This window comes from Vipera berus (assembly GCF_964194415.1).
Source record: "Vipera berus genome assembly, chromosome: 7".
Taxonomy (NCBI): Eukaryota; Metazoa; Chordata; class Lepidosauria; order Squamata; family Viperidae; genus Vipera; species Vipera berus.
Genome location: NC_138209.1, coordinates 60,293,266 through 60,307,116, shown reverse-complemented (window position 1 = coordinate 60,307,116; position 13,851 = coordinate 60,293,266). Strand labels below are relative to the sequence as shown.

The window sequence follows — 13,851 nt, the reverse complement described above, 5'->3', positions numbered from 1 at the left end:
GGGCAAAACCACGGCGGGCTCGTCTCTTTTCTCCTCTCTCCTGCGGCTCCGGCCTTCCCGGTTCCTGGAACCCCAGTAGGGGGAAGGAACGTGCGCCTACTATAGCCGCTGCTTGCCTGCTGTCCGCTTGCTCGGGTGCGCGGATGCCAGCGCGCTCCTCCTTCTCCTCCCCCGCGACTAGCCCCGCACGCGGACAGACTGCTGCTCGCCTGCGCCCGCCTCGCGCTCGGGTTTCCCCTCCTTTCGCGCGCGCCCGGGCACGCCGAGCCCGCTCTGGATTCGCTGCTTTTCGTAGGGTTGCTGTGTGGTGCTGGTGCTGCAGTCATCTTTCGGCGCCCTCCCGCCCCCCACCCGCAAGCCTCCCAAGTTTCCCCGTTCTCGAGCTTCCTTTCCTCCCTTGGCAAGATTTTTCAGCCTCACCAAGTCCCCCTCTTACTCCTCCTCATTATTATTGTCATCACCACCGCCACCACCATCACTTTCTCTCTCTCTATTTTTGGAAGCTCCTTTGAGCGCCTCTTGGTACTCCCAAGGTAGGCTCCTCACCCCCTCTCCCCTCTTCCCCTCTTATCTCCACCCACGGAAAAACTCAAGAATGAGTGGCTTTGCGTGTTGATCTGCACAAAAATGGGGGGGGGGATGTTAGTCTCTGTTTCCGCCTGTCTCGCTGTGAATGTGCTTGTGCATAAAGAGGATTCACTGAACCTTCAGCTAATACGAGCCTCCTGTTTTGAGTAGATCCTTTTTAAAAAGATACTGCAACTTTGTGCTGCCCTGTGACTGTTATTATTTATGAAGTGCATCTCTTGTCTTCATGAACGTGACAGGTATTTTCTTCAGTCAAACATGGTTTAACATTTGGATGATAGAAACTGCATTGGATTACAGAGATGTCTGTAATACCGTTCCTCTTTCTTTCCTCTTCCTCCTCCTCCTCCTCCTCTTATCACTCTCTTATATATTTTGGAAAATATATAGAATTAGGGTAAATGTATAAGTGTACAATACCAGTGGTGAAGTGATTAAATAGTTTACTGGATAGGGTAAAGTCTGGAATCTTTTTATGTTACAGAGAAGGGCGGAGAGAAAATAGTATTAGTTGCATCTGTCCATATGTCACTTTTAGTTATGCATTGCATGTTTGAGCAAGGCATGATCTCAGAGAAGGATGGCGATATAAGTTGTCACTAGGAGAAAAAGTGCTTCTGAGACCCCAAGATTTAAAGTCCTCCTTGAAGTGATGGTAGTTGAGCTGAACTGAAAGCATCAATAGATTAGATATAAGCTAAGTATCCTCTCCTTTTTAGTCTTTAGGTTTTGCAAAGCAGCTGCTCTGAAGAGGAAGAAAATACCCTACATGATGCAGTGGCTTCTCATTTTCTTGATATGCTTTTCTGCAAGGTGAGAGGAAATTTGGATTTTCTGTAAGCAACATTGAATATATTGTCTTCTGGGGGTTAGTTTCTGTAAATGGCAGATATACAGAGATGAGTGATCAAAAATCATATTCCTAACATGAGCTTTCTAATTGTATGCAGAACAAGTCAAGTAAAGGAAGAAGTTATGGGGATGGTAAAATGCTGGTAAACTTATAGTACACCTATGCTTTTAAATGTCAAATGACATTTGTCATGTTTAACCTAAAATAAAACAGAAATTAGTTTACAGATTGTTTTTCTGTTTCTGTATTCTTTAATGTTTTGCAGTGATTTCTGGGGTCATAGTGCTACTATTAATTATCTCAAGCCTGTCCACCCAGAGAATAAGATTTTTCTAAAGTCCAGAAGCAAGATAAAATAGGGAAGGTAGTGGGGTATTTTGTATACAGACCAGTATTTTTTGTCAAAATAACAGAATAGACTTCTTTAATCTGTAAACCTCTAGGTGGAGATAGTATACAATTCCATAATTCCATAAAATAAAACAATATGAATTATTAATCAACTTTTATGGCTGCTGAATAAATGGCAGTTCTAAAATAACAGCATCATAGAGCACAACTTAACAATGTTCATTAAATTAGGTGTCACCTGACCTCATTATGCATCCAGTTAATAGTGATTTGTCACTACATTTTTGCTTGTAGATTCACAATCTGGATTGTACTATCATGCTAGCTAATGTATTTGGATATTTGTTTTCCTCAAATCTTTGAACTTCAAAGTTTATTGTAAAAATTAGATTTGGGGCTAAATAATTGGCTACATATTTCTGTGGTCAGAATGAAAAAGTATTTTCAATTTTATCCAACTAGCAAAGATACTGCAGTATGAGTTTGGCCATAGAAGGCCTGGTCTTCCTATCTTTACTCAAGTGAGTAAGTCATGTTGCTGTCAAGGAACCAGCATGAATAACAGAAAATGATTTCTAATTTTTCAGAATTAGACTCAGTGATACAGTTATTACAATTTGTGTACTAATTTGTCTATGGAAAAGACTTGAACACTTCCAGAAACATTTGTTTTTACACATTAAAAAGGTAAAGGTAAAGGTTCCCCCGCACATGCGTGCTAGTTGTTTCTGACTCTAGGGGCCGGTGCTCATCTCCATTTCAAAGCCGAAGAGCCAGTGTTTGTCCGAAGACGTCTCCATGGTAGACGCCAAAGGCGCATGGAACGCTGTTACCTTCCCACCGTAGTGGTCCCTATTTTTCTACTTGCATTTTTACATGCTTTCGAACTGCTAGGTTGGCAGAAGCTGGGACGACTAACAGGCGCTCACTTTGTTACGTGGCACTCAGGATTCGACCCGCCAAACTGCCGACCTTCTGATCGACAAGCTTAGCATCCTAACCCACTGAGCCACCGCATCCCTTTTTATTATGCATGCATTAATAATAGTATTTAGAATATGTTTTGAGTAACCTGTGGCAAATACTTTTAGATGATTGCATGGAGATGATAAAGCAATATTAATGTTACTTTAATGTGATTCTGTTATTTGAAATTTGTATGTCTTTGTTATTTGAATTTGCATGTTATGAGGTGCTTTACCTTTTCAGTCTTAGCCAGACAGCAGAAGCATATTGTATATGCTTTTAGTAAAAAGAAAGGAGGGAATTAAGTAATTTTTTGTTGTTGCTATTTTCTTTTCCATTCATCTTTAAATTCATTCTGCATATGATGTTTTTTATTTTAGGAAATCAATATATTTCACTGAAACCTGATTATTGTTTTCAGTTACTGTTGTTGAAAGTATTTTAACAGCAATAATTGTTGTTAGCCGCCCTGAGTCCTTCGGGAGATAGGGCGGCATATAAGTCCCAAAAATAAATAAATAAATAAATAAATAAATAAATAAATAAATAAATAAATAAATAATGTCAATCTCAGTGTTTTTTTAAAAAAAAACTGGGCAGAATTCTTATCATTTGCTTTGTCATTCTGTATGTGCCCATTAATTACACAGAGGCTAATTCAACATGGGGAGTTCATCTATGGCAAGGGTGTCAAACTGCTGGCCCACAGGCCAGTTGCATCATGCAGAGGCCACGCCCACCCTCTGGCAATGCAAAAAAAGTCATGATATGTTGTGATAGGTCAGGTGACGCAGCAAGTTTGACACCCATGATCTATGGCTTGTGAACCATACAGTCCCTGAGTGAATACAGTAAATTTTTAGATGGTTTAAAGTAAAAAAAATGATATCCAACATCTTTGTACTGATTGTCCTTGAAGACATTCTTTTGTACAGCACCAGTTGGGGAGTTCTATTTAGGTCTTGTTTTCATAGGTAACCAGAAATATCAGCATTGTACAGTATTTTGGAGTGCTTTATGCACAGTTTTTCTCAAGAGGAAAAATGATTCTGTTTCCAGTTCTGCAAAGACCAGAAAAATCATGTCAACCTCTTCTTTTAGGGGTTGTTACCAACTACCTATATTTGTGTAATTGACAGCAGTAAAGCAGATGGTAACATCTAGCTAGCTTTGATACATCTTGAAAAAACTAAGCAGGGTTGGGTTAATACTTGGGTGGTAGATCACCAGAAACCTTATGTTTATAAGTTAGATTGAATTTTGAACAAATCCCAGAAGAAGGTAATAGAAGCCAGATTTGATTCCTGGTGACCTCATGGACATGCTGTGCAGTTTTCTTAACACAAATATGGAGTGGTTCTCACTGTTTTCTCCTGGGATAGTGTTTTCAAAATTCTAATCTTGGCTACAAGTTGAAGATTTCCTGGTCGTCTTCCATTCAAGTATTGACCATACCTAATCCAGCTTAGTTTTTTCAACATCACCCAAGGTTACTGGTTACAGAGACAGAGTGGAAAAATACACATAATTTGAGTATTTAATATTGAGTAGAATTTACTGCAGGAAGCAGCAGTATTTAGAAACAGGAAAGTAACTGCTGTTATGTTAGCATTAGATACATATTGAAAGGTGATGTTAAATGAAAGGTCCCATATCTAAAAAGCTATTGATCACTACATATTCAAATCATAATGAATGTACATGGAGCATACTTAGTTTATTTTTTCCCCAATGTCTGTTAGATCAGCACTGGCTGACATCAATGAAGATGAAGCAAAAAATAACATTACCATCTTCACAAGAATTCTAGACAGACTTCTGGATGGTTATGATAATCGTCTAAGACCTGGACTGGGAGGTAATGAATAATTTGATTCTTTAGCAAACAAAAGATCCTACAATGTTGCTAGGATTCCGGGGTTTAATAATTCTGTTTACTAATGTTCTCCTGGTAGTAAAATTTCATGTAGGAATTTTAAGTTGTGGGTGAAATGTTGATCCTAGGTTCAAGAAATTGGTTTCCAAACCTTTTATGTTTAAAATCACTTTTCAGTACAGATGGTATGAAGTTCTTGGGTGAGTAGTACTTTTTGTTTTATATTCTGGATTAATTTGGAACTTAATACTATATATTTATTTGAGTATATATAAATTGCCCCAAGGGCCAAATGTGGTACTTTAATCCTAACAGGAAAAGAACTTTGACTATTAAGCTATCATTGAAATATTAGAAATATTAATGAAAATTAATAGCCTTTTTCCTGTATAACTAGTGTTAGAAGCACTATGTAGGACTAGATTACTTCTGCTAGAACTATTAAAGAAAGTCAGGATGACTCATGTATTCTATTTAAATATCTGTCTTTCATCCAGAGCTTCAAACCTTCCTTTCTGCAGTTGTTTTTGGAGTGAACTAAACTTACCTATCTCTGATGTGGCCTTTCACTAAGGGAGACTTTTGTTGCCATGCTGGGCAAGGAAATATTCTCTTTATAGCCCTACAAAATTTAAGAAAGATTTGAAACAGCACAGAAAGTTGCTGAATACAAGGCTGTGAAATCTGTGAGAAAATCTGTTAAAAAGAAGACAATTCCTGGCAACCCGATCAAGAGGCAAAGCTTAGGGATAGAAAATTGGCTGTGTTTTGAATGAACTGTCCCCCACTTAGCCTCTTACGGAATCCCTTGAAATTTTCATGGACTTTTAGGTTCTATGAAATACAGACTGAAAATATCATGATGTAGCCTAAATGCTAAAGAAATATAGTGATTTGATACATGCATATAGTCCCATATATGGGTGGTCCTCAACCTACAACTGCAATTGGGACCAAAATCTCTGTTGCTAAGCGAGGTGGTTGTTTATTGAGTCAGGCCCATTTTTTTGGTCACGCAGTTGTTAAACAAATCATTGTAATTATTAAGCAAATCTGGCTTCCTCCATTGATTGTGCTTGTGGAAATGTCTGGGAAGCTTATAAATGGTGATCACATGGCCCTAAAACATGCTGGTCGCCAAGCTCCAGAATTTTGATCATGTGATTATAGGGATGGTGTCATGGTCATAAGTGTGAGGCCTGGTCTTAAGTTATTTTTTTCAGTGCTCTTGTATCTATGAATGGTTACTAAATGAATGGTTGTATGGGAATGGGAACACTTGTACTCACTGATAAACCTTCTCAGTTGGCTGAAATATACAGGCACAATATCATACTGTTGAAGAAAAAGTCTTCATCAGGGTCCAGTCCAACACAGGAATAAACAACATGGCGACTGCTTTAGAAAGAAGGTTGTAGTTTACTGAAGAGGAGAGCCAGAAAGATGGCTCTGGAAGAAAAGAGAGAGCACATGTAGTAAGGAGTGGGTTTTATACCTTCTTGAGCTTTTGTTTGGGTTTGTTCCTATGGCATGAACTTTGACCTGAGTCTGAGTGTGCCTTTTTGGTATTCTGATGGTGGTGGGTTAATCCTATTATCTCCCAAAGGTCATATCCTGCTTCCCTGGCACTGTGGCTGATGACTGTTGGATTTTAGGTGTGAGGGATTGTTGATTCTAGGGATCTTTCTTCCTAATCCCAGTTTCCTGAGTCCAATATTTCTGACAAGATTATCACATCTGCATTTCTGCAGACCTGGTTTCTGTCTGGGGCAGAGAGACTTGGGGTGGGTGGGTTGATTTCTGCATTTAAAATCCTTTGGCGAAATATGTTCTGCCTTTTTAATATTTCCCAAAATATTTCTCTCCCTGGATTCTTCCCACAGTACTTTTTTCAAAAACTTTATATATCACATATATCAGCAACAGCAGCAGCAAAAAAGATTTAAATGAAATATTTAATTTATATTTTTAATAGCTAGAACATTAGAACAAGAGAACACAAATTTAGGAGAAAAAAGGAAAACTTGCAATCTTTTGCAATCAGTAGGTTGGAGAAAGAATTCTGTATATTGCATCAAAAGTTTGCATTTGAGTCCTAGAAAAGGTCTAAACATTGACTTTGCTGTTCAGGTAACTGTGTATTGATTTAACAATGAAATAATAGGCTGATACATCTCTCCCTCTTTTGGTTATTTCTGGCATCAATGTATGAATAAATGATGATTCACAAATCTTTACTATATTAAAAAATAACATGCAAGAATTTTGTTTGCCAGGAATTGTGTAGCCAGTGATATAGGCAGATGTTTGTTTACAAGTGTTCTTTGACTGGACTAAAAAGTGTAGAACCTTATCTCTTCTTCCAGACGCCTCCTTGGCTCCTCATTACTGATTTAAACTTTCTGTTTTCTTCTGTTGTCTCTATATGTCTTGTGTGGAGTTCCTACACAGGAGCAGAATAACTTTCTGATATGGCTATGCTAGCTTTTCCTGATCAATATGGCAAATCATTACATGAGTGATTATATATTTTTATACAGTTGTTCACTTCTTTGATGTTTTTTGTGTGTGAATCATGTAATGCTTAGATGATAGTTGCTTTTTGCTGAGTTTATAATTTGAAGAATATGTGACCATGTGAGTGAGAACAGTGCAAGAGAAATTATCTCCAGATTGCAATGGAAGGCTCAGTCTTACAGATTATAGACGCTTGAAGGGTCCTGTTTAGTTCTAAAAATTCAAAGCTGCCCTGTTCTCTTTGTAAAACATTCTATTTTGAGGGCTGGCCAGAATAGCAGTACAGTTGATTTGTATAGAGTTGTATGAAATATAGATATAGCCTCCATTAAGATCTCTTTTGCTCTGACAGAAGAGTTTGCCTGCCCTATCCTAATTTTCATCAGTAGATTCTGTTCATTGTGAATAATTGCCTGGAACTGTAGTCAGCTACATTTGTGGGTACTTCCTCTGAGTACTGGGTTTTGAAATGTACAAGTACTGAATGTTGACATCTTGTGCATACATTATCCTAGGCAATTCTCTTCTTTCTCCTCTGCCATTCCCATAGTTTTCAAACTGTGTTCTCAGAAGGAGTTCCTTACTGAGATAATGGGTAAAAGGACAACTTAGCAACTGCTATTAATTTGCAAGATAAGTTCCTTGTTACAGCCAGGATTTTAGTTCTCTTGAAGATGAACAGAGCTGTCTACCGCTTTATTTACACAGAGGAAGAATATTTTAATGATCTGGAATCCTTTATAACACACTGAGGATCTTTCAGCAGACATGTCAGTTTGAAAAAATAATCTTCCTTAAGCAGAAAGAGAGAAAATATCCTCACTGTTGAAAGATAAATGATACAGTAGATCTGCTACAGCAACAACTTTGGCATTCTGCATAGGGGAACATACATTGACATACACACAAAAAGAAAAGGGAGAATACATGAGTAGAATCAGGATCTAGTTTAGGGGACCTCCTTACGCGCATCCTGCACCATGCAGGATCCTCTTAATGCAAAGTGTATATATATTCTTAAATCCAAGAAAGAAGAATATAAAGAAATAGGTGATATAATAATTTCATCTCTGATTTGAGTCAATAATTAGTTTTTAAATATACAGCATCATCCCAAGTTTTCTGAGGCATTTCTATACAGATAGTCCTTGTTTAGGAACTACCTTATTTAGAGACCATTCACAGTTAAGAAGCAATGAAAAGGTAACTTTATAACCAATCCTCACATTTACAACCTTCACAGGTCTATAAAACAAAGCAAAGCTGAAGTAAAATCATAAGCACAGCTGTTGTTTCATTAAGTGACTAACTTTGTTTAATAAACAAGTTGCTAAATGAGGACTACCTGTAACTCTATGTGTGCTCCTGTAGAAAGAAAAATCTTCATCAACATCCAGTCTAAGCTGGGAATAATCAAAATGGAGACTGCTTTAGAAAGAAGGTTGTAGTTTATTGAAGAGGAGAGCCAGATAGAAAGATGACTCTGGGAAAAACTGACCACATATAACAGGGAGTGGTGGGCTTTTATGCCTCCTTTGGGCTTTGTATTTCAAGTTCTTCCTGTTTGAGGCTTCCTGACCTGAGTCTGAGTGTGTCCTTTTGGTATTGATGGGTTAATCCTGTTATGTTTCCTGTCCTTAGAATTAGGGCGGGGTATGTAGATTTTAGGTGTCTTTGTCTTCCTAATCTCTTCAGTTTCTAGCTGGAAGCCTCCAACCTTCCTGAATGGATTATTGAATTTGCATTTCTAAAAGCTGGCCTCTGCCTAGGTACTGGGGCTGGTTTCTGCGGGCTAGTTTCAGTCTTTTTAAAGATTTTCTCCATTATTCCTTTGGGGAAATATATTCTGCCTTTTAATATTCCCCCAAATATTTCTTTCTCTGGATTCTTCTCACACTCCTATTTAGGCATGATTTGTGCTTATCACATATGGCTGGAATTTTTTTTTTTCATTCCCTTGGACAAGAAGGAACTTCAGCCCAGAACAAAATAATTCTGGAAAAAAAATTGTAAAATGTTTGTTTTATGCAGTATTTATCAGTACCAGGGTAAAAAGTGTTTTAAATTTAGATGAATTTGTTAAATATGAAAGGAGAGATACTACTGTTGTTTTGTAAGAAAGCACCAAGCCATTTTGAAAAAAAACACCTAGTATTGTTCTGTATCAAAAATTATTAAAATTTTGTTAAAAATGTCTGCAAACACATAAAAAGACAAAAACATGCATATCTTATATAACAATAGTTTTATGTGTAGAATTAAATTATTTAAATTTAGATTTGTTGATTCAACAATAGTTATGTGCTTTATTTATAATGGAAATTAAGCATATAAATACGTATATGTGCTGAAATTAATTCTCCAAATACAATTTTTGACAATGAAATACATGCTCACATATGTTAAAAAGTACATTTGGTGGAAGATAGAATGTGCTTCCACCCTTATAATGCCTTTTTAGCAACTGTAAGAACATGCAATAGCTATTTTCTTTTTATGTTAGTTTCCAGCTAATGGATGTGTAATTCAGGAGAACAAAGGCTTCATCAAGAATATGACTCCAAGTACAATCATATCCTAAGCATTTAACAGTGAGCTTAACCCACCACCTATGTGTCTAATGGATCTAAAGCAATAGCTTTTTAAATTAAATTAAAATTAAAATCTAAAAAACATATGATGTCAATGCTCCTAACATCGGATGTTTTTGCATTGACAACAGATGGAAATGTAGCCATTTTCTTCCTTTCATTTTTTGAGTTAGATGATGCTAGGGAGGGGGGATGTGAATGAGAGTCTATCTAGACATAACATCACTGAGCCTAGTGCGAGAATCAAAGTTGTTGAAATCAGAGATGATAAAGAATTGGCAGGCTGGAGAGCTGGAGAGGAAGCCTGTGCTTCGAGCTAATTGGGGAATGTGATTTATGACTGTAGATTGGAGGAGGGAACTGTGCTTTGATACTATGTGCCCAGGGGAGGGGAAGTCAGTTTTTGACTTCAATTATGTAAGTACCGATATTATGCTAGTTGAATAAAAGGTTCTTTAAGGTAAACAATGCCTCAAAGTTCTTTTGAAGAGATTCATCTGTCAGAACCATGTCATTAAGCCAAAAACTAAATCTTTTTCCTAACTATCTTGGGGTCCTGAGCCCCAGTTGCTGTCCCTAGAATTCAGGGATAAGCTGACAAAGATTCAGGGAAGATCTCAGCACAGAGAAAAAGAAAATGCCTGAAAGTAGTAGCCCAGCAGTGGCTGCTACCCCAGAGGGGGAGCAACAGCCAGCAAGCTGGTGGAGAAGGAATTTTTTCAGGTTTCTCAGCTGGGGGCAAAGCCCAAGCTGCAAGGACAGCTAATGTGGTCATCAGAATAAACCCCTACATTTAGAAATAGGTGAGCACTGGGAGTTCATTCATTTCTTGGTGGCTCCAAAAATGACTGAGGCTGTAATCCTAGGATTAGCCTGGTTGGACAAATGGAAGCTGTTTATCTGGTGGGAGAAGGGAATGAGGACTGTGAGGTTGCCTATAGGACCCAAGCCCTCCTTAATTCAATGGATGTTACAGGAGACTTTAGCCCACCCAATGAGCTAGTGCATATGGCTGCCTTATCGCAACCAGGTGAGCCACTCATCCGGGATCTAGCGGAGGCTTTTAGTGAGAAAGAATGCAATGCCCAATGATTGCTCCATCGAACTGTTACCAGGAGCGAAACTCCCACAACTTAGTATGTATGCTACGTTCCCCCCCCCTTGAAATGGAGGAGATGCAGCGATATGTGGATGAAAACCTAATGAGGAGATTCATTGAATGGGCCAAGTCTGCTATGGAAGCCCCAGTGTTGTTTAAAGAAAAAAGAGATGGGTCGCTTCATCTCTGCATGGATTATAAAGGTCTGAACATGGTGAGTGTGGAAAATAAAGTCCTGAAGGACTTACTAACCCACCTGGCAAAGGGGAGTGTCTTCACTAGGTTAGACCTGAGAGAGGCATATTTCCAGGTGAGGATAAAGGAGGGAGATGAGTGGAAGACTGCTTTTAATTGTCCCATGGGGAGCTATCAATTCAAACTCAAGCCATTTGAACTACAGGGGGCCCCAGCTGTCTTCATGCAGCTGATTAATCAGGTCCTACATGACCATTTATACAAAGGGGTTCTGGTGTATCTTGATGACATCCTGATATACAGCACGAATATGATGGATCATGTAAAACTAGTGAGAGAAGTGTTAAAGAAACTGTTAAATGCCAAACTTTATGTCAAACTATCAAAGTGTGAGTTTCACCATACCCAATTAGATTATCTTGGCTATAGAATTTCCAACGAGGGCATTGAAATGGACCTGACCAAAGTGAAAGCTGTAATTGAATGGCAGCCCCCCAAGACTCATAAGCAGCTCCAGAGCATCCTAGGATTTACCAACGTTTACCATCTATTCATTCCCTTCTTTGCCGAAATTGCCCTACCCCTCATGGAATTACTAAAAACAGGCAAAGAGGGAGGGGAGCCATGACTGGGCCAACCACTAGCATGGACTGTCAGACAGCTTTTAAGAATTTAAAAAGACTGTTTGCTGTTGAACCAGTCCTAAAGCACCCCTGCCCAGGGGAGCCCTTTGTAATTCAAGCCGATGCCAGCAATGTGGCCATCAGAGCTATACTACTGCAAAAGAACTAGGGTGGGACCCTACAACCCTGCACCTACACCTCAAAAAAGGTTCACTGAGTGAGAGAGGAGGTGGTCTGTGTGGGAAAAGGAGACTTTTGCAATCTGCTGGGGTCTATTAAAGTGGACGCACTATCTAGAAGGGAGCAAGATGCCTGTTGAAGTATGGACTGATCACAAAAATCTAGAAGCACTGAAAACTCCCCGCAAATTGTCCCTGAGAGAAGTGCGATGGGCACAGTACTTTAACTATTTTAACTTCACTCTAAAGTACATATCGGGAGAGAAAAACTTCTTAGCTGATGCTCTCTCCAGACTGCCCCAGTACAAAAGCCAGCATGAGGCAATTATATGACACAATTATCTCCAATCCACAAACTGCTGCTCCACTCATGCTGCGCAGAGCCCCTAATCCTGATGACCCTGGGGCAAAGAAAATAAAACGAGCTCCTCACCAATCAATTAATTTTAATTTTAATTTTAATCCCATTTATATCCCGCCCTTCTCCGAAGACTCAGGGCGGCTTACAATCTAAAGGACAAATCAATGTGCTTAGCAATAGCCTTCATTCTATGTATATGCCTGCTTATTATTAGGGCTTTCGGGGGGCCCCAAGTGGCATTATTACAAAGTCAGCTTATTGCCCCCAACAATCTGGGTCCTCACTTTACCTACCTTGGAAGGATGGAAGGCTGAGTCAACCTTGGGCCTGGTGGGATGCGAACCTGCACTAATTGCAGGCAGCTGGTGTTACTGAAGGAGGCATTAGCCCACTGCTCCACCAAGGCTCTCAATGTTTCAAGGACAATCAAACCTCCCTAACTTGCAGGGATGGTTTGGCTTACAAGGGGGGAAAGTTATACTTGCCAGATATCCTCCGTTTTAATGCTCTCCAACACGGCCATGAAGTTAAACTTCGGGTATTTAAAAACTCTACACCTCATCCACCAGCAATTCTGGTGGCCGGGATTAAAATGGGATGTGGGAAACTATGTCTGGAGTTGTGCTGTATGTGGCACCATGAAAAGAATTCCTGGGAAAACCCCTGGGTTATTGCAGCCAGTGGCTGATCCTTCTTAACCATGGAAAGAAATTGCTATGGATTTTATAGTAGATCTACCTCAAAGCAGAAGAAATACAGTCATCTGGACTGTGATAGATCTGTTTTCAAAGCAGGCTCACTTCATCGCCTGCAAAGGGCTCCCATCTGCCCAACGACTGACTAAATTGTTATTGAAACACATCTACCGGCTGCATGGTGCACCTAAACACATAATTTTGGACAGGGTGGGGTGCAGTTCACAGTTAAGTTTTGGAGAAGCTTTCTTAAACTAATTGTATCATCTCAAGGACTATCATCTGCTTTTCATCCTTCTACTAATGGGGCGGCTGAATCTGCTAACTCAGTGGTGGAACAATATCTCAGATGCTATTTTAGCTACCAACAAATAAACTGGACTGACCTCCTTCTTTTCGCAGAGGAGGCTTACAATAACTCTGTTCACAGCAGCACCGGCTTCTCACCTTTTAGAGTAGGCACAGGAAAAGAGTTCAGCCCAATACCCGAATACCCCCAGGTCCCCTCCACTTCTCAGACACTTGATCAATGGGTGAGGGGGTGGGAAGAGGTTTGGAAAGCCACAAAAACTGCTTTAAAAAAAGGCTTACAAGACCTATAAAAAACAGGCAGATAAAAAAAGCGCTCCTCAAAGAACATTCCAAGCTGGGGAAAAGGTTTATCTGTCGACTCAATACATACAATTCAAATTACCCAGTAAGAAATTAGGACCAACGTTCTTGGGGCCTTTCCCCATTGTAAAGATAATTAACCCGGTCACAGTGGAATTAAAACTCCCTAGGCTCTTAGGAAAAGTTCACCCTGTTTACAATTGCAGCCTGCTGAAACCTTTTTGGGGTTCCACCTTAAGATCTCCCCCTAAGAAGGCACCTGCACCTCTTGTAATAGCAGGACAAACTCACTATGAAGTAAAGTGTATTCTTGATTCTAGAATTTTTAAAGGGAAATTGCAATAC

At 39.3% G+C, this 13,851-nt stretch overlaps 1 protein-coding gene across 1 annotated transcript in view; it reads left to right on the top strand.

The window, feature by feature from the left end:
- Nucleotides 1-710: 710 nt before the first annotated feature.
- LOC308671033 (gamma-aminobutyric acid receptor subunit alpha-2) overlaps nucleotides 711-13,851 on the top strand; it is a gene marked incomplete at its 3' end in the record, with an annotated part of 263,575 nt that continues 250,434 nt past the window's right edge. The window contains exons 1-3 of the mRNA XM_081332970.1: nucleotides 711-827; nucleotides 1,308-1,401; nucleotides 4,501-4,616. Coding sequence (XP_081189096.1) covers nucleotides 815-827; nucleotides 1,308-1,401; nucleotides 4,501-4,616 — 223 coding nt within the window. The 5' untranslated portion in view covers nucleotides 711-814. The remainder of the gene's footprint in view (nucleotides 828-1,307; nucleotides 1,402-4,500; nucleotides 4,617-13,851) is intronic.